The sequence below is a fragment of the Mirounga leonina genome, unplaced genomic scaffold, assembly GCF_011800145.1.
Source record: "Mirounga leonina isolate KUSES-001 unplaced genomic scaffold, KU_Mleo_1.0 Mir_125, whole genome shotgun sequence".
Lineage (NCBI taxonomy): Eukaryota > Metazoa > Chordata > Mammalia > Carnivora > Phocidae > Mirounga > Mirounga leonina.
In genome coordinates, this window is record NW_023270305.1 from 46,098,390 (window position 1) to 46,122,588 (window position 24,199).

At 38.4% G+C, this 24,199-nt stretch overlaps 1 protein-coding gene across 1 annotated transcript; it reads left to right on the top strand.

Annotated features, from left to right (window-relative positions):
• Positions 1 to 171: 171 nt before the first annotated feature.
• WDR92 (WD repeat domain 92) lies at positions 172 to 23,440 on the top strand. Its single transcript, XM_035001404.1, has 8 exons — positions 172 to 464; positions 9,259 to 9,359; positions 11,366 to 11,496; positions 14,328 to 14,429; positions 16,780 to 16,895; positions 17,813 to 17,947; positions 20,565 to 20,662; positions 22,700 to 23,440. The coding sequence occupies exons 1-8, from the start codon at positions 282 to 284 to the stop codon at positions 22,905 to 22,907; spliced, it is 1,074 nt and encodes a 357-aa protein (XP_034857295.1). The 5' UTR covers positions 172 to 281; the 3' UTR covers positions 22,908 to 23,440.
• The last annotated feature ends 759 nt before the right edge of the window (positions 23,441 to 24,199 follow it).

Sequence of the window (24,199 nt, forward strand, 5' to 3'; positions counted from 1 at the left end):
TCACAGCCGAAACAATTGCCATCTCCAATATGTGTACGTACGAAAGGCAGTAGGTAAAGACGATAAGCAAGTTTGTGCTGTCCGTGAAGAAAAATCTGGCGTGACTTCAGTAGCGCATCGGGCATTATCTGAGACAACTAAATCCAACTCGCCAGGGCGACAGGGGACGACTACGGCAAGTGGGAGGGGGAAACTGTCGTTAATGTTTGGAGTTTGGTTTCCCGGTTAGTGTTTTGTCAGGCTTTGGGTGTGCTGGTTGGTGGAGGGAGATCGGCTGGACCATGTCGGCCTTCGAGAAGCCTCAGATCATCGCCCATATCCAAAAGGGCCTCAACTACACGGTATTTGACTGTAAGTGGGTGCCCTGCAGCGCCAAGTTTGTGACCATGGGCAACTTCGCACGGGGCACCGGCGTCATTCAACTGTACGAGATCCAGCACGGGGACCTAAAGCTGCTTCGGGAGGTGGGTGCCGGGCGAGACTGCCCAGTTCCAGGCTTTGCCGTTGGTGAGGGGGCGAGTGAGGATTCGGGAGTGGGGGGAGTTTGCATTTCTTTTTGCCCCAGCCTTCGTCCAGCGTCCCCCAAAAGCACAGCTCGAGCTGCGCGGAATCCGCGAAGGTGATCGCAGATTGAGGAATACTGCCGACGTAAAACGCTTTGCTTCGAGTCCTGAATTCTCGGCTGGCCAGTTCATCTGTTCCCTGCTGGCCCCTTCCTGCAGCCACCCCTGCATTCCAGCGTGAGGTCTCTGGGAAGTGACATTAAGACTTCGTCTAAATTCGAGGTTCTTCTAGGCAGTGGGCAGTTGTTTGTGGAGAGTCGCTTTAATTAGGCCTGTGTTAGTAAAATGCTCTTTCGTACAAGCAGAGACAAGGCAGGCATGCACTGCATGTATGCCTGCACTGTAACTGGAGGAGACAACCTAACCATTATTATTTTTAAATATTTTCTTTATTTTTTCATGAGAAACAGAGAGAGAGGTAGAGGCAGAGGAAGAAGCAGGCTCTCAGCGGAGCAGGGAGCCGGATGCGGGGCTCCATCCCAGGACCCTGGGATCACGACCTGAACCAAAGGCAGACGCTTAACGGATTGAGCCATCCAGGCGCCCCTTAACCGTTTATTCTTTCAATAAGTTATCAGTTGATTGCCTGGTATTCCCAGGCATATGAATGACAATGTCTCCGGTCTCATGGGGTTTATTTTCTAGTGGGAGAGAGAATCCGTTAAATAATCACCGACGATGCCTAAGTACAAACCGAGATGAATTCCCTAATATAAAGTTACACGGTTCTGTGAGAGTAAAAACAGATTTGGGATGAGTAGAAGCTAACTAGGCTAAAGTAGGAGTAGAGGAGGAGGAGGTTTCCAGAGGAAACAGCGTCAGTGGAAGCTTGGGAAGGGGAGCAGACTTTGCAAGGTTTGTAGGTCATTTAAAAGATGTACCCCTTTTTAAATGGTACATCACTGAAGGACTTTTAGCTGGGTGTGCCAAGATCAAGTTTGCAAGTTTTGTGATGATCATTAGGGAAAGACTTAGAATAATGATTTTTTTAAAAGATTTTATTTATTTACTTGACAGGGAGAGAGACAGAGAGCACAAGCAGGGGGAGCAGCAGAGGGAGAGGGAGAAGCAGGCTCTCAGCTGAGCAAGGAGCCCGATGTGGGGCTTGACCCCAGAACCCTGGGATCGCGACCTGAGTCGAAGGCAGAGGCTTAACGGACTGAGCCACCCAGGTGCCCCAGAGAATAATGATGTTAACTAACATTCTTACACTTGTTTTTAAAATGCGTTGATTTTGGGTGGTCAGCCATAATCAAGCAGTTAGGGTTGTAATAGACTACAGGGAAGGCTCCAGGGATTAAAAACTATAGAGAGAGTCTGCGTGGACGAGAGAGGCATTAAACTGGCAGATAAAGGATGAATACAATTTGGACAGGCAAGCTTGGATGAGAAGGTATATAAGATCCCATCTCACTTTAAATTTCTATGAGTGCCAGTTTTCTTGTTCAGTTTGTCTTTTCAAGCCAGATACTCAGAGTTCCTAAACTTGGCTTGTTCTTTTCCACCTTGCCTTCTGTTGCTCACCAGTTAGCCCACAGGCACCTGTTGCTATTTTAGGGTCCAGTTCAGATTATTATTATTATTATTTTTTTTAAAAGATTTTATTTATTTGACAGCGAGAGAGACAGTGAGAGAGGGAACACAAGCAGCGGGAGTGGGAGAGGGAGAAGCAGGCTTCCCCCGGAGCAGGAAGCCCGATGCGGGGGCTCAATCCCAGGACCCTGGAATCATGACCTGAGCCGAAGGCAGACGCTTAACGACTGAGCCACCCAGGCTCCCCAGTTCAGATTATTTGATTTAGGAAATCCCATCCTGATCCCTACACAAACTTCTTTACACTGCATTCCTCTGGTAATTATTATCTGCTCCAGAAATAAATAATTGTGTCCCATTTATCTCTAATTAGATTGTAAGCTCCTGGAGAGTAAGGATAGTGTCTATCATTAGTGTGGTTTGTAAGGTTCAGCCACTCAATAAATTACTTGTTAAAAGAATGAGTGAATGTATATCTGTAAAAGGATGTAACTTGGGAAATTTAAATATTGATTTGTTGATCATTAGTCAGCTGGCCTCAGGGTTTGAACAAATGGGAGACATTGGAATAGCAGACAGAAACTTACCGGTAAAGTATTAGGAACAAATACCAAATACCATCAAATTTCACCAGAGAGCATTTACCACTTGTGACTTTTTAAAAATAAAATATAATTTGTGTACATTTAAGGAATACACTTGTTCCACAAAGTGAAATAGTGCCCTTTGTCTCTATCTATTGGCAACCTACTATTTCAAGATACTATGTGAAAGAAGGACCAAAGATGCTTGAAAGATGAGTCCCTTCTTCTAAAGAGCCTCCTGTCTAAAGAGAGGGTTAAACTAATGCAAAAACACTTTTGAGAACTTAGATCGAGTGTGGCTGAGATGGTGCGATGGAAAAGGCTATGGGTGTGACAAAGGCTCAGTGATGCGCCACCCTTACTGTGTGTGCATCGGGATCAGCCGAGTGTGTTCTGCTGTTGCTGTTGTTGTGTGTATGTGTGTTTTAAAATATTCATGCCTTGGTCCCACCTTAAGGAATTCTGATGCAGTGGGACTCTTGCGTCTACACTAGAGTGAGGCTTGGGTATCAGTATTTTTAAAACTTCAGTTAGGTGATTCTAACAGGCACCAGTGTTGACTACCATTGGGCTAGATGAATTATTGAAATCCTTGATTCTTCATTGTGGGACCACCTCAAGTCATGTGTTCCAAAGCCCATGCATCTAAGGTCAAAATGTGTGAAGGTTGCAAATGGGTCTTCGTTGATGGCTGCCTTCTCTTGTTACTAAAGACAGGGAGTGAGGGCCTTCATGTACAGTTGAGTAGTTTGCTCCATCACACTCAGGGTGCAGGGTTCGAGGAAAAGCTGAAATCTATTTCTTTCTCATCAAACTCTGCAAGTGTGAGACTTCCTCATTCTATAAAGAGCAGCTTTTCTCTAATTGGCACAAAGGACTAGGGGTGGCCCTGAAAAATGGAATCATAGTTGTGGATGTTTATACTGTAAAAATTAATAATAAGCTAATAAAGTTCTGCTTTTTTAGCTCCTGTGCCACTGAGTTCACTGCTTGTTACCATTTGGTTGACTAACCCTTTTAATGTTAATTAAAGTAGTGCCAGGATGTGGAGGAGGAAATACTGACAAGCTGTCCTAGACCCACCCACAGACAGAACAAGAATAGCTCTCATGGGAATTATCCATCATGGGCTTCCTTAATCATGTTCACTTACTGTAGCAAAGAAAACTAACAGCTAGGTCAAAAATGACCATCTATGATGTGTCATACAGCAAAAGTTATTAATATATACCAATTTTCTTTGTGGAACACATTTTGTAAAATCTTTTTAGCCAGTTTTTTTTTTTTTCCCTAGCAAGAAAACTTTAAGTAACCCCTGGATTTTTTAAATCTTTCTTTTCAAAGGTAAAATATTTAACCAAAGCAGGGAGGGAGCCTTTTTATTAACTCTATAAAATTGGCTTCACTCCGGTGCCCCTTCTTAAAGGTATTATGATTTCCATGAATATCTTAGCGAAAACACTCCTGCTTCTATAAGTCCATTTGCCAGCAGAGCTCAGCCCTTCTCAGCAAACTGCAATCCTCACTGTCATGCAGATGTTAAGATGTTTATACATTTGAGGTGGTTTTTTTTTTAAGATTTTATTTATTTATTTGAGAGAGAGTACGAGCGAGGGAGTACAAGGAGGGGGAGCAGCAGAGGGAGAGGGAGAAGCAGACTTCCCACTGAGCAGGGAGCCCAATGCGGGGCTCTGCGGGGCTCGATCCCAGGACCCTGGGATCATGACCTGAGCTGAAGGCAGCTGCTTAACCGACTGAGCCACCCAGGTGCCCCTATATTTGAGTTATTTTTTTAATGTTTTTATATTTTGAGTTGAATTTGACTCTTGGCACAGCAGACTACTACTACCTATAAATCTCTATTTATTTTTTTTGGTATAAGGAGAAAAAAGAACATGAGGGAAGCATAAATACCATATATTAACATCTTGTAAAGATATGAATGAAGGTAAAAACCAAAGGACACAAATCTGAAAGTAGGTTCAGTTTGTGACTATACCATTTTCCTCACCAGTCCATTTCAAGGTTGGAACATTTCTTTGGTACTTTTGATGACTCTCAGGTTTATAGAATGGGGGCTACATACTAAACTTTATTTAATTGATTTACATGTAGGTCTGGGGGCAGCCTAGTTTAGTATAAAGAGCTTGGAGTCTCCCTGGCTCTAGGGACCTTGAGCAAGCCCAGTCCTCTGAACCTGTTTCCTCATCTGGAAAGGAGTGTTCCAAATACTTTGCTTGCAGTTGTGTCCTAGTCTGGAAGAACATCTAGAACACATCTGATCTATGTGTTCAATATATGGATGTTGTTTTCATCGCATATAAATGACACCAGAAACTATATGGTGTGTCATGTGAAAACATGGGAGAAATGAGAATATGGACTCCAGCAATGGTTTCTCTCTCCCCAGCACTAGGAATGAGAGGTTAATAATTAAGATATTCATTTATACTTTGATTTAACAAATGTTGAGCACCTACAAGGTTTTTAACAGATGGGACAAGGCCCCATTCTCATGCTACTCATTCTAGAAAGGATGGCGGTAGAGAATTGAATAAATAAAATAATTTTATTGGTAAGTGCAATAAAGAAGGTTAAACAAGGTGAGTGATAGTGATTTGGGGGTTCCACTTCAGATTGGAGGAGCAGGGAAAACCTCTTAAAGGAGGTGACATTTAAACTGAAATCTAGATTAGGAGAAGGAAGACATGATGATCTGAGGGAAGAGCAGTTCAGGCAGTGGTAATAGTAAATGCAAATGTTCTGAGGTAGAAATGACTTTGTTGTGTCTGAAGAGCAAAAAAGAAAGCTGCAGATGTGGCTGGAGTGTAGTAGAGAGGAGAGAAGCAGGGCATAAGTTCAGAGAATCAAGGCAAGATTCCAAAGAGCTTTGTACGTTTTGTCTACCACGGGTGTTGGTGCCACTCCTGCGAGTCTGAGCCTCTAAATGTAGATGCATTTTATTTCATTCCATTATATTTCAATAAAGACTGACTTTCAGAATTTGTGCAATGACAAATGTGGAAATACCTAGTATAGGCTCTGTTGTAATAGAGTGGTTCTCAGTTTGGTTTCTTTCCTTTTAAGGTAGGGATTCTCAGATGTGTTCAGGTGCCAGAATGTCTGAACATTGTGGTGCTGTTTTTGGAACTCCATAAAACATTGGAATAGTCAGTTCCAATTCTGCACAAAGAAGCGGTTTTCCAGTAGAAAAATCTGGCTATATTATCATACTGTGGTCTTTATATTACATGTAGTAACCATACATAAATTTTTTAAATCTTCATTTCCAGATTTTCTTACTGGTGTACATTTGTTAATATTTTCTAACAGGCAAGCTAAAAAAATATCCAAAAAAACCTTAAGTTTGAGAAAAACATATCCATTAGCTGTTTTAAGCTTGTGTGTGTGTGTAAATTTATGTTGGTACCTGAAGATCAGTGTGTTCCAGGAGCATAGTTTGAGATTCTCTGCTCCAAAGGGTTAAAAGGTGACAGATGAAGAAATCACATGGGGGGAAAGTTTTTGCTTCCCAAGTTTTTATTACCAGGAGTAAAATCTTCAAAGAACTATGTGTGTACTACAGGCACTGAAAGTGAGGTTAGCTTTTACGGTAAAACTCTGCTGTGGCTTAGGAAGAAGAGATACCCCATCAGAGACCCCAGGGTATAGTGGAATTGTGGGAAGCAGAGTGCTTTAGGTGGTAGAAGAGGAGAAAACGGGAGACCACTTTTCCCAGGTCTCTGACAAGAATTTTCCTGGCGAGTTAAATCAATACATGATGCAACCTCCCCACAGCTCCTAATCCCCTGAGTCCTTGGAACCATTTCCTATCCATCCTGCTGCTTACTCAAGAGGCCCATCTTCACCCTGTGCCCATCTTCACCCTGTGCTGCCTCCGACTGTGGTGACTTCTTGCTTGGCGCACCCAGGCCCAGTGTGAGGCCAGTGGAGGAAGGAGCTGGTGTCTGTTTCATGAAGTTGGAACTCTGAATTACTTTAACCATAGAAACTGTGCCCTTATAGTGATTAAGGGCTATACCACTATTGATACATTATTTCAGTTACTTTTATTTGGGGGAAGTGGAGGGTGGGGAGCACATAAGTGATCTGTTGTTGGAAACTACTTCGTTAAATTGACAAAATTTTGATTCTTGGTGTTGCTGTGTTATAAGATAACTTTTATAAAATTGGAAAATACCTGAAATAAATGAATATCAGTTTTCTGAATAACTGAACTATCTTGGACCACAATATGCATTACAAAGAAAAGTAATGATTCTGTGATTTTGTGCTTCTCATCAGTGTGGTCTTTTATGACCATGTTATTATGGATGACTGCATTTGATTACTGGGCAATTCCAAGGAGGCTGTGAATGCTTTCTTATAGACCTGGCTACATAGTAACTGCTAATTTCTCCAGATCCCAAACAGTGAGAAAGCTCAACAGGCTGGGAGTTTCCAAAGCCCTGTACCATATAATATCTTTTGAGTCATGAAAGAAAAGTTTAGTTACCGTTTGTGTTAAGTGAATTTTATTTTCTTTTCCTTTGAAAATTGCTATGTATACTCTATATGGAAGTGCCCAGTCAAACATTGAAAGTGTCAGGGAAATTATTTTTTAAATTATATGAAACAGGCTAAACCCAGTAGGAGGGATGAAGATTGGCTCAGGAACTGAAAGGTTATAAGAAGAAATCTCCTAGAAACTGGAGAACTCTGTGGAGAGAAAAAAGTATATCCAGAATATTGTTATGTCAAAAAAAAAAAAAAAAAGAAAATATATTATGGTCCTCCTTATGTTAAAGCAAACCTATGTATGCTTGTAAATGTGTAGGAAAAGGTCTACAAGGATGGGGATTACTACTGGGGAGCATCAAAGGGAAACTCACTTTTTGATGTTCAGTTTTTTGTTTGAATTTTTATAGGGAACACGTATTACTTTTGTACACACAAAATTTACAGTTTATAAGAGATTAAATAAGAGGAATAGTTTCGGGCGCCTGGGTGGCTCAGTCGTTGGGCGTCTGCCTTCCGCTCGGGTCATGATTCCAGGGTCCTGGGATCGAGTCCCACATCGGGCTCCCTGATTGGCGGGGGGCCTGCTTCTCCCTCTCTCACTCCCCCTGCTTGTGTTCCTGCTCTCGCTATCTCTGTCAAATAAATAATAAAAAAAAGAGGAATAGTTTTGCCCTGTTGAGTCCAACAGTAAATGGGAGGATATAGGGCCAGAGTATGATGTCATCAGGCTTCAGGTAGCGGCCTCATCTGGTTCCATGTTGCCCAGAGTTCCCAGGGTTTAAGGCAGCAGCAGACTCCAGGAGGGACTTCAGTGGCCTGGGCAGGTGGGGTCAGGGTGGGCGGGGGCAGCAGAGAAACGGGAAGCATCAGGAAGTAAAAAGAGATTGGTGGAGGCCCCACAGAGGTGTGGGAGCAGGTGAGAGTAGCATAAGGCATGGACATATGTGGGAGGAGTCAGAGAGGAACTGATATTTTGATTGTAAACTCCTTGAGGGCATGGCCAGTCTCCTTCATGTCTGTATCCTGTTCTGCCTAGTTCATTGATTTGCATTTAGTAGGAACCCATTAAAAAAAAATGCTAAATGCCTGAGTTGGGCAAATGTGTAAAGCTGTATGCTTCAAGCACTTTGCCTGTGGCAGGAGGGTTATTATATGATACCATTTCTAAGGACCCTTTTGGTGATATGGTCTATACATGGTTTCCATAAGCCGCATTTCTTTCTTTCTTTCTTTTTTTTTTTTTTTAAAGATTTTATTTATTTGACAGAGAGAGACATAGCGAGAGAGGGAACACAGCGGGGGGAGCGGGAGAGGGAGAAGCAAGCTCCCCACCAAGCAGGGAGCCCGATGCGGGGCTTGATCCCAGGACCCTGGGATCATGACCTGAGCCAAAGGCAGACACTTAACGACTGAGCCACCCAGACACCCCCATAAGCCGCATTTCTTAAATAGTGCATCGGTGTGTGGTGGTTTTACTAATGTGGTTATATGCAATATGGGGAGCAGTTGCTTTTTAAACGTCAAAATACTGGCTAATCCATACCAATAGCAGTGCCATTGGTACTCACGTGTATACAAATCTCTCTGCATTGATAAGGTCCCAGAGAGAATAGGGATATAAACATTCTCAGTTTATAGGGTTCTGCAGAGAAAACTATAAGAGACACATAAACATTTTTGTTCCTGTAGCCATCTAGAAAGAATAATATCTTCATTATGTTCTCATTTCTACTGAGGATCTTAAGAATAGCACATTAAATGCTAAAATTTTCATATTTGCAAACCAGTGGAGATGGTATATTTGTCAGCATTTGAATGTCTCATTAGTGAGATGAGAGGAAAGGCAAAATTAAAACTCATTCTCTTTGACAGTTACATACTTTTAAACTATAGGAAAGTGACTAGAGGAAATGCGTGATAATTTTGATCAGAAAATGTTTTAATTGCTTTTTTTATTCTGTGTCTTATTTAAGTCCCATAATAGAGCCATAAATATCATGAATTATAAATAGCTGCTTACATAAATAATGTATCCTCTCTCCCTCCCTTCTGTCAAGATTGAAAAGGCCAAACCCATTAAATGTGGAACATTTGGTGCAACATCTTTACAGCAGAGATATTTAGCTACTGGAGATTTTGCTGGAAACCTTCATATATGGTAAGATTATTTAATCAATATTAAGACATGAGGTAGGCCATTTCTTTGATAGTCGTGTTGCTCTTCCTCCGAAAGGGAGAATTCTAATTTTAAAATGTTTCTTGTTCAATTTTAACTATTTATAAAAATGCAAGAATTGTCTTTTAATACACATTTCTAGATTTCATATTCAAAATCCTTTTAAAAATACTGTTTTTCTTTAGATATTTTGAATAATGTTACCAATATTTATTTCCATACCTGCTGTTTGGTGCTAGCATTTAATACTTTATAAGTGTACATAAAGGGCTCTTCCCCACACATGTGTAACACAGAAAAGTTCAATATTGTTAACATATCAACAAGACAACTGGCATTACAGAATGATATACTGAATTTTTATTTGTTTTAATTTTTTAATGTGTAACTCTCAATTCATTAAAAAAATTTTTTTTTAATACTTTAGCTAACATCTAAGCACAACTTTTTAGGAACATATCTGTTGAGCAAATCAATATAAACCTGTTATTAATGAACAAAACCATAATTATGCCAAATGTTTGTAATTTTCATGTCCTACCTAGAGTTATTTCCTCGTATTTAAATTAAATTGCAGGGACTGATATTTCTCCTTAATTACTTTTCAAGAATATCTCTTAACTGTTTAAAGTATACATAGTAATGTTCTAGAAAGAAACTATCTTCTCTGTCTCATGTTTTCTAAGGTGACCTTTCTTGATTCTCACTTAGAATCTGCTGCTTTGTAATTGAATTTCTCTGACATACTTATCTTAGAATCACAATATAAAACAGAATGAAGCTATTTTAACTTCCCTTTGCTTTAACTGCTTAATACTTAAGTTCGCATCTATTAGAATACATCGGTTCTTACATGCTATGTCATATACTTTAAAAGAAATAGGGAGAGACCAGTCTGATTGTTATTTTTAAAAATAACATATTTCAGTATAAGAATATGCAAAAAATACAACTGTTGACTGTCTAATACAGTTTCCTAGTATAGTTACAGGTATCACTGACTTAACTATCATTGTTAAGTCTTACAGTTTCATGTTATAAAAAGCAGTGTTTTAAAGTCTGTAAAAGCAGTGAAAAAGTTCTTTTAAGTAGAATCTCAGCCCTGTTTAGATTTTACTAATAAATCTTGGCCTAGTAATAAGTTGGGATTACATTTCATGAATAGCTACATTAATTTTTTTTTTAAAGTGTAGATTATCAAAAACTGACCTGTTAAAGAGAAACGTGGTTTAGAAGCTCTAGTAGAAAAAAGGCAGGAGAAGGGGTATATTAACATAACCTATTTGAGCCATTCATCCCCCTGCCATATTGGGTATTCTCAGACACTCATAGTAGCGGGTACTTTCCTGCATTCCTTTCTCTTAACTAACCTAGATTTAGACAAACTTACCTTTGTTGTGACCAGCATGATGATACACTGAAAAATATGTAATGAGAGGAAACTAGTATGGAATTTAGTGAGAAAATAATACATTATAAAGGAAGAAATGTATACAAAGTAAACATTACTCATATTTTATCCTTCCAAAAGATCTCAAGATCAGACTACCAAAGCCTATTTTGGAAAAACATTCTGAATTACTTTGAATTTACTCTGTGTTTAAAGTAGTGATTATTAGATTTCAGTGAACCAAAGGGTCAGCAGATTTGGGGCTCCTTATCCATTACATCTGGGGAGGAGCCCAGGAATCTGCATTTATTATCAAGCTTGCCTGATAAGTCATGTGCAGAGGTCCTAGATTATCTCTGAGAATTACTAAGTGGGCTCAGGACATAGAATTCCAAGTTGAATGATGACAGTTCTCATTGAGGGCTCGAAAGAAGCTAAAGTGGAGAGAAAATATTGGAAGTAAATGTATAAATTACCTTCATAGCAAAACCCTTATTTTTAAACAAAAATCTAAATATGGTATGCATTCTTAAATTTCAGTAGTGAACTAAATGTTTGGGACCATGGAGTAAGTAGGAAGCTGTGTTCTTTTGTCTAGGAATTTGGAATCTCCAGAGATCCCAGTATATTCCGTAAAGGGCCATAAAGAAATTATAAACACCATAGATGGTGTAGGTGGACTGGGAATCGGGGAAGGCGCACCGGAAATTGTGACTGGCAGCCGAGATGGTAAGTTAAAGTATTCTATGTATTTCAAAAAATTTTTTTCTTTAGATAAATCTTTATGCAACAGTATATCTTTTCTTACGGAAATCGACTTTGGTAGCCATGACTCCCTAAATCTAACTGTACTTTTTTAATAGGCAAGTTTAATTGCATATCCCTCAATTGCCTCTGACTTGTGGATGTTTTGAGATAGAGGCATAGCACTTACTATTTTAGCTTTGAGCTAGTTCAACTACTAACAACCATAGTTTCTTATGAACTTTGAAAGATTTAAAATTTCTTTACAGGTTTTTGAGGCAGCTGACAATAATAAGGTGGGTAGCAGCTTTTCACATTTTGGCGGGGGAGGGACAGGGAAAGAGAGGGAGAATCTTTTTTTTTTTTTTTTTTTTTTTAAGATTTATTTATTTGTCAGAGAGAGAGAGCACAAGCAGGGGGAGCGGCAGGCAGAGGGAGAGCAGGCTCCCCGCTGAGCAAGGAGCCCCATGTGGGGCTCAATCCCAGGACCCTGGGATCGTGACCTGAGCCAAAGGCAGACGTTTAACTGACTGAGCCATCCAGGTGCCCCAAGAGAGGAAGAATCCTAAGCAGGCTCCATGCCCAGTGCAGAGCCCAACACAGGGCTCAATCTCATGACTCTGAGATCATGACCTGAGCCGAAATCAAGACTCGGATGCTTAACTGAGTGAGCTACCCAGGCACCCCTCACTTTCTTTTTTTAAAAAGCAGAATTAGTACTTGTGAAAATTGTCATGTTGATAGCTGGTTGAACATCAAAGTTCTGTGATCCTTCCACTGAGCATTATAGAAAGATCCAAGGGCACCAACACTACTTTTCTACCCTGTGGTGACTAACAAGGGACAGGTCTATTGGTGTTCAAAGATGTTCTGAATGACTGTAAAAGGAGTCAGAATTTGTTGCTTCATGATGGGTACATAAAAAATTTGGTACCTTCTTGGGTTTGGCTAGTTTTTTTTTTTTATGTTATGTTAATCACCATACATCATTAGTTTTTGATGTAGTGTTCCATGATTCATTGTTTGTGTATAACACTCAGTGCTCCATGCAATACGTGCCCTCTTTAATACCCATCACCAGGCTAACCCATCCCCCCACCCCCCTCCCCTCTAGAACCCTCAGTTTGTTTCTCAGAGTCCATAGTCTCTCATGGTTCGTCTCCCCCTCCGATTTCCCCCTCTTCATTCTTCCCCTCCTGCTATCTTCTTCTTCTTCTTTTTTTTTTTTGGCTAGTTTTTAATGGCTGCTCAAGACCATGAGGAAATTGTTTTAAAAGAAAAGTAAGATATATTTTTCTAACAGTTATTCAGAAGTGTCTGTGTTTTAGAAATCAGTTATTCCTTTTAATCATTAAAGCACTATGAAAAATGTGAGGAAAAATAGCATTCAATCTACCACAGTAGCATAACCCTTAGATTTGTTTTCCTTTCCGGTCTTATATACAATTTTGTATAGTTGTCAGTGTGGATATGATTTTTGTCTTTTTTTATTTTGTGTTTTGTCATATGCAAATGTTGCTGTTTCCATCATTACCATTCTAATGACTATGTAATATTCTATCCTATGGATGTATCACAGGTGTCCTTAACCATGTCTTTGTTAAGCATTCAGTTGGCTTTAAGTTTTTGTTTATTGTTTTGGGAGAGTGACTTTAAAATAATGAAGGAATGAGTATCATCATGTATATAACTTTTTAGAATAAGCATATTTTGTGATTTTTAAAATTTATTTTCAGACTTTCCAAAGTACCCATGTACATTCTGAGCTACAGTAGATGAGGTGGATTTCCAGTCTACCCTACCAGCATTGATTTTCCTTTCCTCCTCTAATTTTATAGATAAAAATAGTAGTCCATTCCAATTTGTGTTAACTTCTTTCTATATTTGTTTATCAGTTAGTTTTGCTTTGTGAATTGTCTGTTTATGTTCTTTGCTCATTTAACTGTTGCAAATTTCATATGAATCTTATCAATTTGTATGAACCCTCTAGAGTAATATAATAACCTCTTGTCACATTTGTGAGAATTTTTTTTCTCCTTAAAGTAGGCTTTTTAATGACTGACTTTATTTTATCCTCGGAGATAAATCTAGTGGGATATCTCCCCTTTTCCTGAGTTTATTATCTCTTTTAAGGATTTTTTGCCCTTTTCCTGTTCTCTCTTAAGTACTTGCCTTTTAGCCATTTTATTAAATGCATTTGTATTTCTCATAGGCAGTGATGAGTTTAGTTAGTAGTCCTGCAATTTGCATTAAAAGGAGAAGCATTGAGAAGAAATATGTGTTAATTTTATTTAATATTTCCCTCATCTCTATTGCCACAGGGAAATTAAACTTAATTGTATGTGAGATAGTATTCTAAAACCCCATATAAGAAATCATAAATGTAAAAATTAGACTTTGTTCATCTGTAGAAGAAAAATGGCAATGATTATAGGGGTAGTATAAAAAATTAAAATGACACTGATATTATTCTAAATAAATAGTACATTAGGTTTAGGCTCAAAGAAAGACATGATCTGAATTAATAACATTTGTGTTTCCCTTGTCAGTCATACCTTGTTGATAACTTCAGAACAGTTGTTGGCTTTTCTGTGTATCTATTAACTTGGAAATCAAGTCCGACAGTAACATATGGGTTATATCTCTGATATTAAATACAACTTGCCCAAGTAGAAGTCAGAAATATGTGAATATTTTTCAAGTGTTATATTATCTATAATATGGCCATATACACAGGAAGTCATAGGAAGAGAATGCAGAAAATAAATGTCATCAATCACTATTGAATTTTCCCAACTCACTTGTATGCACAACAGGAACTGTGAAGGTGTGGGACCCAAGACAAAAAGATGATCCTGTTGCTAATATGGAACCTGTACAAGGAGAAAACAAGAGAGACTGTTGGACTGTGGCATTTGGTAAATTATTGAAGAACCTTGCATTTGAGGTATCAGATGGTAAAAAGCACAGTGCTTTTAAGAAATTCCCGATAGTCTCATTACAGTCTGTTTTGTGGATTATTCTGATAGTTTATTGAGGCAAATAGAGATGGTGGTTAATGTCAGCCTCCAGGGCCTAGGTTTGAATCCTCCCTTTGTTATTTCTTGGCTGAGTGAAGTGGGCAATTTACCAAGCTTCTCTGTTCCTTAGTTTCTTCATTTATAAAGTGGAACTAATAATAGAATTTACTTAATAGCATTATGAGGATTCAATGAATTAATACAGGTAAAGTGCTTAGAATTGTGCTTAAATTATTAAGTGCTCAAAAATATTTGCTACTATTATATACTTCTGTTTAACTAGGTAATGTTGACCTAGTTTAGAGCCAAATGCCATTAATGGAGCTAAGCAGAGTTTCAAATGCTCAAATGTGACCTAACAAATCTTACAATATATGCTACACAGAGGATGTTTATTTTCTAGAACATAGTTATGCCATTACAGAATTATTTGTTATAATTTGATAACTGTGTTCTTCTGTTACTATACTTAAAATGAATATTGACCTTATAGGACTAATTGATGTATGCCCTAGTATCTCTTACTGAAAGCCATAATTAAAATAATTTTTGCTACTAAAGGATATGGGTCATACTTAGTTTGAAACTTATATGTTCTTTCTTCTTTTTCTTAGTATAACCCTGTGTAGATAACAGACATTAAAAGTGTGATTTAGGGGCACCTGGGTGGCTCAGTTGGTTAAGCGACTGCCTTCGGCTCAGGTCATGATCCTGGAGTCCCGGGATCAAGTCCCGCATCGGGCTCCCTGCTCGGTGGGGAGTCTGCTTCTCCCTCTGGCCCTCCCCCGTCTCATGTGCTCTCTCTCTCTCAAATAAAAATAAATAAAATCTTTAAAAAAAAAAAAAGTGTGATTTAACAGTACATGTGAACTGTTTAACTTCCATATGTTATTTGAAAATTGCACTATTATTTAATCAGAGGAAAGTTTTAGGTTTCCAATTTAAAAAAACAAGTTCTTGTATGGGAATTATTGAGTTTGTATGTTATGAGCAATAATATATAAACTAAGCACACGTACACTTTGGGGAGAAATTTCAGGATTTGTATTTAGAATCATCATCTAAAATTTGATATAATAATTAAAAAGTAATTACCTGTGGGTCCATTAATGTCTTTCATCTTTGATCTAAGGGACATAAGTGCAGTTTTAAATTTGGGACATTGAGTTTGAAAACCAATCCATTGATCTGACTCTTCTATGAAAGTCAAGTATGTCCAGAATACTGTGGACATGCAAAGGTGAGAGAGATTCCTAGTCTCGCCTCAAGAAGCTTATAGTTTAGTAAAGAGGGCATGATATCTACACTAATTATAGTACAGGGTAGGAGTGATAAAAGGTCAAAAGAGGTGTGGATGCATATAGAAGGAATCTCGAGGGAGAGATGGCTATGGAGGAAGAATATTTTGACCTCAGACCAAGTATATATAGGATTTGAACCACTGAAATTGGGAGGAAATGTCAAGCATAAGGAGTAGCCTGAAATGTGCCCAAGAAAGTATGTTGAAGGAAATAGTGGTAGGGGTAGCCTTAAAGAGGTCAGAAGTGTTTCGATAGTGTGGAGGCTGTGCAAATCTTTGGAGGTTTTTGTGAGGATGAGATGTGACTAGAGCTTTAAGAAGATCAGATTGGTGCTGTGTAATTGGGAGAGATGAATGCCAGAGGTACTCCAGAAAACATCCTCGGATCCAAGGAGGATGAGGCGAAATATAGATTATAAACTTACTGCAGGTGCGATCATTCATACAACTAAAAATATATCACGGTGTGTTACAACTTATTTCAGATTTCCTTGCAAAGATAACACCAGACAACATTTTGCAAAATAATGAGTTTTAAAGTAGTTTCTATTCACATTCAAATATAGTTACTGCCAAAGAAAGCAATTGAAGCATAGCTGTATTTATTCTACCAAACCTGCTATGTTTGAACTGTAATTGACTTGTTAGTCTGTGGATATGGTAGAGAAAGAACATTTGCTTTGAACTTAGACTCCAGTGAGCACTTTCACTTACCCCTTCAGTAGAGAATCTCAGCAAATGAGCTTCTTCTTTAAAAAACAATATTAGATAACCAACTTAATAATCTTGATGTCCTGTCAGGATTAGCAAAACGAGATTCTGCCTAGTGTGATCTTTTTTTGGGGGGGGGGTGTGATTTGGTACAAGTTATATGTGTAGTTTTATAACATTATTTTAGCAGCCTTCAAATGAGCATTTAAAAGATCTGAGATGTATCTTGATTTCCAGGCAATGCTTATAATCAAGAGGAACGTGTTGTTTGTGCTGGCTATGACAATGGAGATATCAAACTGTTTGATCTCAGAAATATGTCATTGCGGTGGGAGACAAACATAAAAAATGGGGTAATGTACATTTGGGTTCTTTATAGTTTGAGCATGTTTTTGTCCACCTCTGAACTACTTCAAAAGGAGAGCGCCTCTAATAACTCATCTTGTACAGCTCTTCTGCCAATGGTTTTTAACTCTTGGGGCTGTGCAGCCTTTGAGAACTTAATGAAAATCATGGATCCTCTCTTCAGAAAGTGAACACATACTTAGATGTGGTATGACAGTCCCTGGTGAGTCACCAGCCCTTGTGGCCTATCTGTGGACCCCTGTGGGCTATGCAGTGTGATATTAAAATGAGCTAGTAAGAGGCCTTTTTTTTCTGATAATATTAGAAAACTTGAAATAGTAATAGCCTCCCCAAGTACTTTCAGATTTTTGGGTCCTGAGTTGTATACCTTTAGTGAAGAATGTGGTTCCTTCCTGTTTTCTAAAATCAGCTTTGATTGTACTATATAAAATAATTATGTAATAACAGTAAAAAATTATATGGCTTTCCAAATTAATCTGCCAGACAGGGGAACTCAGGATGGTTTTGTTGATCCTATGAACCAAGAAGAAATTTTTTCAGTTAGAAGTATTTGATGTATTAATTCTCAAAACATAAAATGATTAATTAAATGCTTTCGCATGAGCTGATAATTTTAAAGTTGTTTTACTTAGTTTAAAAGAACTCCTGGGGACGCCTGGGTGGCTCAGTTGGTTGGGCGACTGCCTTCGGCTCAGGTCATGATCCTGGAGTCCCTGGATCGAGTCCCGCATCGGGCTCCCTGCTCGGCAGGGAGCCTGCTTATCCCTCTGACCCTCCCCCCCTCTCTGTCTCTCTCATTCTCTCTGTCTCAGATAAATAAATAAAATCTTTAAAAAAAAAAAAAAAAAAAAGAACTCCTGAATAGTAATCATTAGGCCATCAATAATAAATTTTTCTATTTCAGGTATGTAGCTTGGAGTTTGACAGAAAAGACATAAGTATGAATAAGTTGGTAGCTACATCACTGGAAGGAAAGTTTCATGTTTTTGATATGAGAACACAGCATCCAACGAAAGGTTTTGCTTCTGTTTCAGAAAAGGTAAATATGAGGGAAATGTCTTTCTATGAAGAGGAATGTTCATAGCTTGTTTTAGACTAATAAATAGAATTAGTCACCCAGGTTCCTTCCAGATCTTTATATGAAGGGAGCTATTTTTAGTATATTCTTGTGAGAACTTGACAAGTTTTTCTGTGCAGAGAGTACTTTTCCAAAGTTTATCAGTTTTAGATTTATTGATTATAATAAAGGCCTCAGTTGACTAAGAATCTTATTTTGTAGTTTAGGAACAATCACAAGACAACTAGCTAATGCTAAGAATTGGATCGACAAAACCTAGCCTAGTGTTTTCTAATAAATATATTTGTGTTAATACCTAATTATATACTTTTCAAAACATATCAACATATATACCTTATGTCATTTCATCGCATTTTATTTTATATTCTGGTTTGCTATATTAAGTGAAATTATTTAAAGCGTCAATCATGGGCACATAGTAGGTTCAAAAAAATTAGTCATTTACACATACATACATACTTTACCTTGTTCCAAAAGTATTTGAGGTGGCTTAGAAGGAAACATACAGTGTTACAACATCAAAAATAGATGAAGAAAGCAGAGCATAGGGAAAATACTGGTTAAAAAAAGAAAAAAAAAAAAACAAGATGATGAAGCCTGGAGTAAGGGGACTGCATAAGATTAAACTGAAACACCCTGTCATTGGCCAGAGATGGGCTGGGAATGTGACTCTGACTTCCTTGAATGTGAAAGTAAAGATCAGTTACAGGGGCGCCTGGGTGGCTCAGTCATTAAGCGTCTGCCTTCGGCTCAGGTCATGATCCCAGGGTCCGGGATTGAGCCCCGCATCGGATTGAGCCCCGCATCGGGCTCCCTGCTCGGCGGGAAGCCTGCTTCTCCCTCTCCCACTCCCCCTGCTTGTGTTCCTGCTCTCGCTAACTCTCTCTCTGTCAAATAAATAAATAAAATCTTTAAAAAAAAAAAAAAAGGATCAGTTACAGATTTGTAGTTTCCATAGATTAAAATATATAAGTTGCTCAGGAAATAAAAATTTACTCTCTTGTTCTCTCTCCCTCCATTGTGGATTCAGTAGTACTTCTCAAACCTTCCTATTTTGTCTTACTTTGTTGTTACTGTTAATTATTATTATTACTGCATATAAATTGCTGTCACTGCCTGATAAACTAAATTCTTAAGGTAGCTATAAATTGCAATATTGTTTGCCTTCATTATCTCAGAATATAGTTAAGTATCTGTCAACAACCTAAAGCACTTTATTAAATTTTCCCTTATGCAATTATAACACATTTCTCATCCAGTATACATATTTTAAGATTTTATGATTTATTTGACAGAGAGAGAGAGAGCACAAGTAGGCAGAGTGGCAGGCAGAGGGAGAGGGAGAAGCAGGCTCCCGCTGAACAGAGAGTCTAACGTGGGGATCGATCCCAGGACCCTGGGATCATGACCCAAGCCGAAGGCAGACGCTTAACCAACTGAGCCAGCCAGGAGCCCCTCATCCAGGTTATTTTAAGAGGTCATGTCCCCTCTTGCTTTTTGTGTTTTTTTTTTTAAATCAGCTTTCAGAAGCAAAAGAGAAGTTTAAACTAGGAAACAAATTGAAATAGGTTTTAACAGCTTGAACCCATTCACTTGAGGACTCTTACACACTTAAAGGGTGTATTTTGAGATACGGGGATTTTAATCTGCTAATGGTAATCCTTTTACAAGACTATTAAGTCAAATGCCAAGACTAATCACTCACTGAAATGTGAAGTGTCTAAGAATGATTTAGATTTAGCTGGTCTCACTGTTTCTGCAAAGCAGAATCTTTCCTCCCTCCTTCCATCTCTCTCCTCCCTCCTTCCCCCCTCTCCCTCTCCCTGCCTCTCTCCATCTCTCTCTCTCAAATTCCTTGCAGTGAGTATTACACCATTAACACTGATTTACTAGCTGTTGTTGAGGTGCTAACAAGCTGTTAACCTTCCATTTGCCATTTTTGTCTTTTAGTTTAATGTGACTGATAAAGACCCTGGCTTATTATGACCTTAAAACACCATCTATAAGCCCTTGTAGTCCTTATTTTGAAGATTAGACAAGTCAAATGGTATAAATTAAAGATAAGGCTTTAAGTTAAAATTCATTCTGTATATGGGAACTTTTTGTAGTTCCCACTCAGTTTTCTGGGAACCTGAAACTCCTGTAAAAAATAAAGTCTGTTTTTTTTTTTTAATTCAGTATCCTTTTTTCCCCTTAGGATGAAGTATATGTTTTTGCATTTTGAGTTTTTCTTCTCCCTCAGAGTGAGCTAGAGATACTTAAATGTGTAAAATCTATTTGCATAATTTATATGGTACTATAAACTTACATGGACTTTTAATCTGATAACATTTTTTTTAATCCAGTAGAACTTTGTTTCATAAAGCAATAAAGAAAAATGATGCTTTTCTTAATTTGTGATGGACTCCTATAAATCTCTGTAGCCCTTACAAAGAGATGTGCCAGAAATACTTTAATTACTTCTATAACAGTTGAAATTATAGTAGTAAAAAAATTTTTTTACAGAGTTTCTCTTCTAGGGCAGTCTTTGTTTATCATATAAATGTAAAAACTAGTTATGTGCCTCTCGCCTCTGTAGGCTCATAAATCGACTGTGTGGCAGGTCCGACACCTGCCACAGAACCGAGAGCTCTTTCTGACAGCTGGAGGTGCCGGCAGCCTTCACCTCTGGAAGTAGTAAGTCTCTGCCTGTGAACATTGCTCCTTTTTAAGTTACTAGTGGGCGGAAAGTAGGATTGGATTGAACTTTGTTGTCTTTCTTCCTCCTTTGACTCAGTTCATTTTGAAACGATTTTAAATTAAATGGTATTACCTAAGTATTATTTTTGTCAGCTTTTTAAAAAATTAATATACTTATTTTACACTTAGTAAATATTAACCTTCTTTTGGCACACTAAATATATTTGTCATTGTAGTTGTGTCTTCCATTTATCAGGGTAGCTTAGGAATAGTCCTTTTCATAGATGAAAATCATGGTTTTTGCTTGTTTTTTACTGATGTTGTTTGTTTTTGTTTTTCTGTTTTGTTTTTGATATGAAAAATGTGACCCAAGGCTTTTGTGAAATATTACCATCTGGTCGTTAGAACACTACCTCTAGAGAATAGGAAAAGGGTTGGAATTCTTAATTTTAGATCCTGATAATTTACTTGCCCAAGTTCAGATACCATCGTTATGAAAGAGCCTGAAGAGCGCTGAGGCCCCTGGTGGGTCTCCAAGAAAAGCCTGGTCATTGAGTTTGCTTTCTGTGTGCTGTGGGCAGGCTGGGCTATGGCCATAGCGGTGCCCGGAATCCCACATGCCCTAAAGTGGCACGTACGAGGCCAGCTGCTCATTTATTTATTTATTTATTTATTTTTTAAAGATTTTATTTATTTATTTGAGAGAGAATGAGAGACAGAGAGCACGAGAGGGAAGAGGGCAGAGGGAGAAGCAGACCCCCTGCTGAGCAGGGGACCCCCCCCCCCCCGATGCGGGACTCGATCCCGGGACTCCAGGATCATGACCTGAGCCGAAGGCAGTCGCTTAACCAACTGAGCCACCCAGGCGCCCCCAGCTGCTCATTTAAAAGGCCTGATAAAAGTTGAGAGTGAATGGTGTTTCTTTCTTCATAACTCAAGGAAAAAAGTCTAACAACACAAGCCCACAAATGAAAGATATTTCAAAAATAAAGTTTGATTAATGATGTAAAAAGAAAAACATCTTCAGCATGGCTGGGACTTTCACATTTGCAAAATACGTGTCTATTTATTAGCTCCTTTTAGAAGCTAGTAGGGAGGCTTATAAACAGGGCTACATTTGAAAAGTGTTCAGTATTTAGGCATCCAGCTGACAAAAAACTGAGAGTGAATGCGTTAGATCAAGACTGTATAGTTTCTGTGAGTAAAAAGCAGAGGAAGAGTTTTAAGAATTCTGGGCGAATGCCCGGTAGACAGACTGTTTGGTAACTTCTCTTTTCCTAGTATCTTGCCCATCATCCTTCCCTGATTCTTCCAGCCCAGTCTGCACTCCCCATTAGGCTCGCCATCTCCTTAGTTAAGCCATGCAGCAGCACCTCACTATTCTGCCTGGTGACCAAACTCCTTGGGCTGCTTCCTTCAAGAGCTGCTTTCAGTTTTCTTTGTAATCCACATATGGAGTTGTATTCCATGTGATGTGCAAACACTTTTGCAGCTAGAATTTTTGATGACTGAATAAAGTGGGGTCTTGTATGTAATTAGAGATTTGAAGCTTATCTCAATATGAACTTTAATCCTTACCAGAACAGATACCTAGTCTAATCTTCAAATTGGTTTGGAGATTTGCTGCTGGAATATTACACCAGCAAAAGAGATTTGGTTTAAGTAAAATGATATTTAGCTTTATTTCCATTTGCCAGTCTCCCTTGGTAGTAATGCAATTAATTTATAAATATTATGGAGCACGCAAGAGTTCCTAGAACATCTCATCTAGTTAATTCAGAAACTGTTTTTTGAATGAATGGACCCCAACGTGCTAACTTTTTGTGTGTGTATTTGAGACACACACACACATACATTTTCTTTATTGTTGTCTCTTTATTTGTATAAAACACAACATTAGAAAGATTATTTAAGTATTTGTCAGTTGCAGTAATCAACAGAGAAGTAAAAATAGAGTTACTGGACTATATGTATATAAACACAGTGTGGAGAATGCTAAGATTTCTCTCCTTACCACTCTGGTCTTATTTGCAGCGAATACCCTATTCAGCGGTCAAAGAAAGATTCTGAGGGAGTAGAGATGGGAGTTGCAGGCTCGGTCAGCCTTCTGCAGAATGTCACCTTGTCTACCCAGCCCATTTCCAGTTTGGACTGGAGTCCAGATAAAAGGGGTCTCTGCATCTGTAGTTCATTTGATCAAATGGTAAGAGTACTGATTGTTACAAAACTCCATAAAATTTGATCTGAAGACTTAGGACTTGAAACCTTCCAGAGGAATGCTCCTAGTATTTAGAATGGGCGCTGGGATCCTCTGACCCTCACTGAACAAAGCTGGATATGACTGATGAAAACAGGCCCCAGATGCGTACGTCCAGACTAGCCTCTCTCTGGGTGTGAAACACCGAGCGGCGTGTTCCGGTGACCAGACCCGGACCTGGTTTGCTGCAGTGCGCGGAACACCACTCTCTCCGGCTCTGCTCATCTCCCCCCCATTTCTAAGAAGAAGTTGTTACATGTCTGTAATTAAACATATTTTAAATTTGCTCTCCATCCCCACAGTTACATAGTTTACCATAATACCTGGTTTAAAATAGTTCTAAAAGTACTGTGAATTAACCTTCATAAATATACTTTGAGAGATTTCAGTGTTGTTAAGTTTCTGTAAAGAATATTATTTTATAAAATCCCAAAATGGCATGGTCACACTTAACTGTTTTCAGCTGTACAGCTCTTAAAATGAAATATTACTTACCAAGTGAATATTTACAATGACCTCTTTTTACTTAAAAAATAGGAGTCAAATTAAGACTTTTGGTTATTGACTGGTAAGTGATGTTGAGATATATAAGATTATGGGGGTTTTCTAGCCTTATTTTTTGTCAAATCTTTTCATATATTTTATGAATAAATTTGTTTTTGAAATCTGTGGAAGCTTTGATTCTGTTAATTTAACAGTAGTAATAAAGCCAACACCGTCACATCTTTGCTTTATAAATGCTTAATAAGTACCTCTTCATTCACTTTCTTTAATGCTCACCAGATCTTTTGCTCAGCTCAGAGGCATTCACTTTCATTAAGCTACCCTCCCTCACTCCTCAGCTCAGGAGTCAGCCACCTAAAACATTTGTAATATGTAAGAATCCAGTGACTTCATGGGTTCTTGGCAAGTCACTAGTTTGGAATATTAAATTAAGAAAATTAACCTTTTAAAAAATCCCCAAGATGTTTTTTGCTGTGGATATAATTATGGAAGTAATAATTAAATTGAACTTAAAGCCTGTACCTGCTGGGATTTGGTTGGTGGTTTTTTTTTCAATTTTCAAAGAAAAATAAAAAAAATTGTGAAATTCTCTCTTAGAAAACTTGTATTTGGTGGTGTAATTAGAGAGGTTTAAGTCAAGAACAATAAATATTTCCATTTCATTAAATCTAAGATGTCATCGATTGTAAAATGATCTTCAGCCACTGAGAAAGGAAAACAATGTCCCTGAAGCTCATACATACTTTTTATGACACAGCATTTCTTTAATGTTC

Excerpts from the sequence above, each read along its gene's own strand:
- WDR92 (XM_035001404.1), top strand. The coding sequence starts at position 282 with ATGTCGGCCTTCGAGAAGCCTCAGATCATCGCCCATATCCAAAAGGGC. Across the intron at positions 9,360-11,365 it reads GCTGGAAACCTTCATATATG|GAATTTGGAATCTCCAGAGA; the intron begins GTAAGATTATTT and ends TCTTTTGTCTAG. Across the intron at positions 20,663-22,699 it reads AGCCTTCACCTCTGGAAGTA|CGAATACCCTATTCAGCGGT; the intron begins GTAAGTCTCTGC and ends TCTTATTTGCAG.